Source organism: Eleginops maclovinus, chromosome 22 (assembly GCF_036324505.1).
Source record: "Eleginops maclovinus isolate JMC-PN-2008 ecotype Puerto Natales chromosome 22, JC_Emac_rtc_rv5, whole genome shotgun sequence".
NCBI lineage: Eukaryota > Metazoa > Chordata > Actinopteri > Perciformes > Eleginopidae > Eleginops > Eleginops maclovinus.
In genome coordinates, this window is record NC_086370.1 from 20711290 (window position 1) to 20718789 (window position 7500).

The 7500-nt window shown below is 40.2% G+C and overlaps 1 protein-coding gene across 1 annotated transcript in view; it reads right to left on the bottom strand.

Annotated features, from left to right (window-relative positions):
* Window positions 1-7500, bottom strand: part of LOC134858364 (echinoderm microtubule-associated protein-like 6) — a 38816-nt gene that overhangs the window by 15097 nt on the left and 16219 nt on the right. The window contains 11 exon segments of the mRNA XM_063874215.1: window positions 459-626; window positions 778-990; window positions 1142-1256; window positions 1389-1530; window positions 1628-1765; window positions 2451-2578; window positions 2749-2822; window positions 5450-5585; window positions 6159-6344; window positions 6681-6749; window positions 6918-7016. Coding sequence (XP_063730285.1) covers window positions 459-626; window positions 778-990; window positions 1142-1256; window positions 1389-1530; window positions 1628-1765; window positions 2451-2578; window positions 2749-2822; window positions 5450-5585; window positions 6159-6344; window positions 6681-6749; window positions 6918-7016 — 1468 coding nt within the window.

The following is a 7500-nucleotide window of genomic DNA, read 5'->3' on the forward strand; positions in this document are numbered from 1 at the left end:
ACACACACACACACACACACACACACAGGTTTTGTTTATGTGGTACCTATGTACATTTTACCAGCTGCTTCTGTTCTTTAAACTCTTGAGGTAACTTTGAAAGCTCATTTAAAAAAATTGGGGATTTTAACGAGGCCATTCAAATTCTGTAGAGAAACCCTCAGAAAAACCGGTACCATCCTTGGGAGCCTTTAGTTTCCCACGAGGACTTTTAAAGCCTACAAAGACTCCTATAAGTACTTACAGGACACAGACAATATTCAAACGCCTCTCACATCTCTAAAGTTATCTAAAGAAAGCCTGGAACCACGTATAACCACTAAAGCAACTTTGAATTGATGCCAGTATAAAACGTTCTGATGCAAACTACTTCAGTCCAAAGCCCAGCAAGTGAACGGAAAATCTCACTGTGTGCATCCACCCTCATCTGAATACTCCTCCCTCCCTGCCTCCCCCACCTTGGATGTTGATGTCCGGTCCTCCGTTCATGACTGACTCCGGTAGAAACCTCCACTGGAAGAGGGCGTGGTCGGCTCCCCCCGTCGTCAGCACCCACTGCAGGTCATGTGACCAGCGGACGTTAGTGACGTGTGCAGAGTGGCCGATGTACTTCTTGAATTTGGCTCCTTGGAGGAAACAACAACTCACATTTAGTTAATTTTACTAAAACACATACTTTTAAAATGTAAAACCAATAAAAGTAAAGACCTTCTATATTTTGGAGTATATTAATCACATTCTTTACGTTTGATTGTATATTTAAATAAGAGCACAGACCTTTCCTGTGGCAGGGGAAGCGGTAGAGCTTAACGAGGCCGAGGTCGTCTCCGGTAACGAGAACGGCAGCAGCCAGATTTGCGTCCACGGCGTTGATTTCTGTTAAATTTGAGTATTTGGGCCAGATGCCGCTGACCTCGGGTCCCAGGACGCCGCTCCAGGTCGCCCAGCACTGACCTTTGACTTCCTCCTTACTGACCACCGGCTTCCCCACTGAGAGGAGGACAACAGCGTGAGATGTAATACATTTACTAGATATTTAGAATACCTTTTCCTTTTAATTTACGTACAGCTTTATTTTTTTGACATCCTGGTACCTTAAGGATTCTTCTGGCCATATAAGGTAAGAAAAATCTGTACTCACTTGGCATGCGGTAGAAGAAGCGTTCTCCTGCTCCGTCGTTGGTCTGCAGGATTTTACTGTCCAGAGACCAGTCCAGGTGAGTGATGAAGCTGGAGGATTTACTGCACTCTCCTACCTGCACACACACACAGGAAATAATCAAAATAAAATTCACCCATGCTTTCTGATTGATTTTAACCACAAGAAACTTTTGGTTGGTTTTTTCAAATGTATTTTCGTGCCATCCAGCAAAAACATCCATCCTTACCTTCTTGTATCTCTGGGCGACAGCGTAGATGTCCACCAGTCCGTCGTTGGAGCCGACAGCGATGTACGCTCCGTCTGGAGAAAACTTCATCTCGTGGATCACCTCCTTCCTGTCCTTGATGTGGACCACCTCCGTCATGTCTCTAAATAAACAAAAAAAAGAACCCTGTTAGCGCCACAATACAGCAGTGGTAGAATGAAGTGTGTGTGTGTGTGTGTGTGTGTGTGTGTGTGTGCTACCTGACTCTCAGCACAGTGAAGGATCCGTCCTTCATGCCAAGGGCCAACTGGTAGCCGTCCACGCTGAACGCCACACTCCGCACCGCTTCCTCCATGTTACAGCGAGCGATGAGGGCGTGATCCACCAGACTCCACAACCTGAGTCACACACACACACACACACACACACACACACACACACACACACACACACACACACACACACACACACACACACACACACACACACACACACACACACACACACACACACACACACACATTTATAGAGATATGGAGTCACTTACAGGTAGGCTTTTGCAAAGAAATTAAACTATGAGATAAAGGAACTGCAGAATTTTCACAAGACAGTTGATATAGCTCTGTCTTATTTGCTGCATTGATGTGCAGTCACATGACACAGAAGCTATTAAACAAGAGTTTTCAAGTAATAATACTGCAGATTTTTCATTAAAATAGTAAAAGCCATAAAATCCAATACATATGTCAAGTGTTGCATTCATTTGGAGTCACATGATATCGACATTTTTTTTATTGATCTTATATAGAAATATTTTGTAAAATCAAATCATGACGCACAAGTTATCCAAAAGGTTGCACCCCAAAGTCACATCTGTTATAATTATTTTTGTTGCATTATTTCACTAATATGGGCAAGGTATTCAGAATAACAGTCATTAATCAATGGTCCCTAATGGAATTCCCATCGTGAAGGGCTTGGATTGCCGACGGTCTGTGAAACTAAGGAAAATTGTTATGAATTTCTGTTGAAAATTAAATTTGAAACGATCTTCCCCTCGTTGGCAGCTCCCTGCACACTGACCTGACGGAGCGGTCGTCGCTGCCGGTGACGGCCAGAGGTTTTTTGGGGTGAACGTCCAGCGCCCAGAGCTCGCCCTCGCTGTGACCCTGCATGATCAGCAGAGGCTTGTCCCGATCCCGCACCATCACCTGCTCACACACAGTTTATACCAATGCTTTAAATGATGCTACAGACAGATGAACAGGGTCCTGATACATATCCGTGTGACATTTCCCAAGATGATTACTTTCATTTAGACAATTATATTCTGTATTGCAAGTTTTCTAAAGGTTTTATTCTGTATACTCTTTTCTCTCACCTCAAAGATCTCGCTGTCCTGCGTTCCCGCCAGGATCCGGTCGGCCCGCCAGCAGACGCTGCGAATAGACAAACCTGGAAGAGGACAAGAAAATAGGAAGAGGACTCATTCAGCTGTGAAAAAACTGTCAGAATATCTGGAGAAGCAACAGAAGAACTCTTCTCAGTGTTGAGACAGATATTGAGGAAGAAAGGCAGAAAAACCTGAATGTGAAGCTAAGAGTCAAGAAAGTGCTGAAAACAGGAAACCAGAGAAGGATTATTGTTTTTTATACGCTTGGATCTCATTAACTCACTTTCCTCACTGTGTTTTATCGCTGAGCTGCATGAGAAGGACAGCAACACAAAGAAAAATGTTCCTAATACTTTGGAATTAAATAAATGTTATTTATCTTTGACAGTTTGAGGACTTTTTGTGCAAAATATTAGATACAAATGATCTTTTTTATGCATGATCTGTTTATCATATGTAAAAAGCTATAGAGGAACTATTTTTTGGTCAAGACAGGAGGATGTTACACACACTTCCACTGTTCCGTTTCCTGTTCCCCAGCAAGTAAAATGTGATTAGCACAGCCTGGTGTTCGTCCATCAGAGCGTTTCAGGACTCGGCGTGTGAGATTTCCTGTAACTTTGTTAGAAACTCCTCTCTGCAGAGTCACGAGCCAAAACAACCTGAAACCAGATCGGCTTATGGAGCAGATTTCAATATCTACGGTGTAGGAAGGACCTCTGATATGATATCTGAGAGGTGTCGGTAACAGCCAAGGAGCAAAAGCTTCCTCAGAATGTGAGAAAATACAGATTATCACCTGCTTTCATTTCATTTTGACACTCACTTCCTACTCACTCTCTGCTCCTGAGGCTTTGATTTATCAGACTGGTGTTTGCTCTGCTGCTCACTGAGGTTTTTACTGTTTATTCTCATATTGCGAGAACATCTGTCAGCAGTGTGGGAACGGAGCCATGATGACAAATTGTGCTTTTCTTGTCGGCCTTGAATACAAACAGGTATTTTTTTTAAAGGTATAAGATGTAATATATTTCCACGTTTAAATATCTAAAAATGACTAAACGTATTTTATATTTTGTTGACATTATCCCAAAACTGTATTAGAGACATAGGGCTAAAGTAAAGTTAAACAGATAGTACTAAACTCATTTTAATAAAACTTGAAGAACCAGATGATGAGGTTTAATATTCCAGGGGGGGGAAAAAAATCATATGGCTATCGCTTCAACACATTGTACATGATAGGCTAAGAGGTGGGACATCTCTAAGCAGTTGACTAATCACAACAGAGCCGGCCAGCTAACCAATCAGAGCAGACTGGGCTCTGGTTTCAGACAGAGGGTGAAAAGAGGTGCTGCAGCACAGGCAGGATGAGAAAAATAAAGAGCTTTCTGAACATTAAAGTATGGAGATATGTCACAGCAGAGACACTAAATACAAATATGAAGCTGAAATGAGCAGAACAGGGCCCTTTAATGGTTAAGGCCTGCAGTCGTTCCTAAAGGAATAACCTCTGGAGAATGATATTCTCTTTTTCATGAAATTCACAAACTTTTACAGCCCCTGCTCTCGTATAAACTTCTTCTCAGAAACTTTCAGAACAGAAACAGAAAACCAGGTCATTCCTGTCAATCTTCTTCCACAAATATCTTCAGAGGGAAAAGATAAATACTGAAATGGTGGTGAAGGATTCGAGTTATCACCTCCTCTTCATCTTTTTCTAAAGTGCTTCAACCTTCAACTAACAAAGGAGTCAGAGATTGAATGAGGAGGATGACGTGCAGAGTTTGCCTTTAGAAAAAGAGATCCAGTGATAGTTCACCTCTGCAGGTTTAAATGAGGCTTGAAGAAAAGGTTTATAAAAGGGTGTTTTTGTTGCACAAGGAGACCAAAGGCCAGAGCTTTAAATGTCTCGAATAGACACACAACAAGTATGACAAGAGATAACTTCCAGCTGTCTGAAATTAAGGCCTAAAAAAATAATCAGAAATGCTCTTAAATATAATGTTATAGATTGTAAAATTAAAATTGTACTGTTGTTTTGCTGCAAAATACCAGGTGCGTATTCTGGTACACAGGTATTTTTGGTATAAAAATGCAGCAAATGTTAAATTATCCTTAAGTAACATTATAATAAACACTTACAGTAGCATTGCTAGCTATGTTAACGGTACTTCTTGCATACTTTTTGCTATGCTAACGTTACTTTTTACATACTTTTTAGTAGCATTGCTAACTATGCTAACGTTAATTTTTGGTAGCATTGCTAACTATCCTAACGTTACTTTTTGCATACTTTTCAGTAGCATTGCTAACTATGCTAACGTTAATTTTTGGTAGCATTGCTAACTATGCTAACGTTACTTTTTACATACTTTGTAGTAGCATTGCTAACTATGCTAACGTTAATTTTTGGTAGCATTGCTAACTATGCTAACGTTACTTTTTACATACTTTGTAGTAGCATTGCTAACTATGCTAACGTTAATTTTTGGTAGCATTGCTAACTATGCTAACGTTAATTTTTGGTAGCATTGCTAACTATGCTAACTTCAGTTTTTAGACATCATAGCACTCCCTGAGTCTCCTGAAGCCAGACACATATAAAATGGCTCTATATTGTCCGTTCAAACTGTAGAAACATAATATTTTTTGTGTATTTTATTGTTTTATTCCTGTTGTTGAATACCTTTGTACCCCTGCTCCGCCTCTCGCAGGTCGATTTTGGTGATGGGTTTGAAATCTGCGTCCCAAAGTCGGATGCAGCCGTCTCTGCCTCCTGTGGCGAAACCTTCCTCGCAGGAATACATGCTGAAGATACCAGCCTGAACACACACACACACACACACACACACACACACACACACACACACACACACACACACACACACACACACACACACACACACACACACACACACACACACACACACACACATAATATTTTTTGGATCAAATGAAATCCTTTTGTGGCTGATTTTGTTTAAACTTTATAAATAAATTAGTAAATAGGGATATATAAGTCCGTTTTGTGTTATGTTTCTTTCTTATCCCAACAAATGATTTGAAAAAGTAAGTGGAGAGTCTCTTAACGGGGATATAAAGTGTTCTAAAAATAAAAGGTTAAATTGGTTTGTTCATCAGTGACCCAGTTTGCCTTTCAAAGTCGGAAAATAGTAAATATATGAAGTAAAGAACCTAACAATAAGGTGCAAAATGCTAAATATATAGTATATATTCTACATTTAAAGGCAAAATATGGTAAAGAGATCCAAGCATGAAAAACATATTTTACTGCACTATCCTTAAAGGGTTGAAAAATGTTCTGCTGGTGAATTGACAAGAGGAACATGTTTTTGACAGCAGCTTTATTGTTTTACTGAGTTTAAAAAACAGACCCCGTGTGCAGCCTGGACCGTTCGGATGAGGTTGAGCAGCTTCCAGACATAAATGTCTCCGTTGAGCGCCCCCGAGTATGTGAGGTCATCTTTAGCCGATGCCACACACAGGATGGTTTGCAGGTCGCCCGTCTTCCCAAAAATCCCACGCTTTGGAGTGAGAGCGTTGCCACACAGAGACCAGAACTACGGAGACAGAGAATTGGGAAGGGAATTGTTTTACTAATAGATATCACCGTCAAACTTCCCCAATTCATTACATATAAAGTAAGGAGAATATTTTCACATTTTCTGAAATGTTATGTTTAAATATGCAAATTAGGAAATGTAGGCTTTTGATGTTGTCTTTTCACCAGGACTTTAGTACAGGATCTCTATTGATGTCTCTCTGTGTATGTGTGTGTGTGTGTGTGTGTGTGTGTGTGTGTGTGTGTGTGTGTGTGTGTGTGTCTGTGTGTGTCTGTGTGTGTCTGTGTGTTTGAGCATATGTGCAGATTAGTTCATGTGTGCGTTGTGTGTCACCTTGATGTGTTTGACTCCACAGCTCACCAGTCGGCTCTGTTGACATGGATCCCAGCTGACGTCAAAAATCTTGAGGACAGAGAAGATGTTATTACACACACACACACACACACACACACACACACACACACACACACACACATACACATACACACACACACACACACACACACACACACACACACACACACACACACACACACACACACACACACACACACACACACACACACTCACCCTGTCTGAGTGTCCGGTGGCTGTAGCTAGGATCTTGCCTCTCTTCCACTCCCAGATACACAAGGTGTTCTTGGCATCGAGGCCAATCGAGGCTAAGCGCTGCACAGAAAGAGAGAGAGAAATGGAATTGAAAAGATTCCGAAAAAGCACAAGTTCAAAACATTAAAGAACACGTATAAATAATGAGATTTTCTTTGGGTAATGTTTGAACAATGCTTCAGGGCAACATTTACTGTTTTTGATATTCAATATTAAACCAATTGCATTGAACTGCTTGAACGTATCATTAAAATATTAATCATGCTTTAGTTTGAGTGAATATAGTGTAGTGGGAAACAGGGGCAAAATTAATATTTTCAAAATAAAAGTCTCATTGTTGCTGAAATGCAAAAATTAAAAGTCTCTTAAAACATTTTATAAACCATATATTTAAACTTTTTTACATTTTATTTTTTACCAAGGTGGTAGTTTTATATTTTTTATACTGTTTTTGTATAATGTTTTTGTTAATCAGCTGTTTTTCTTAAACCTTGTCAAGAACTGTTTGATTTTATTCATCAATTTAGATTTTTTCTTTAAATGC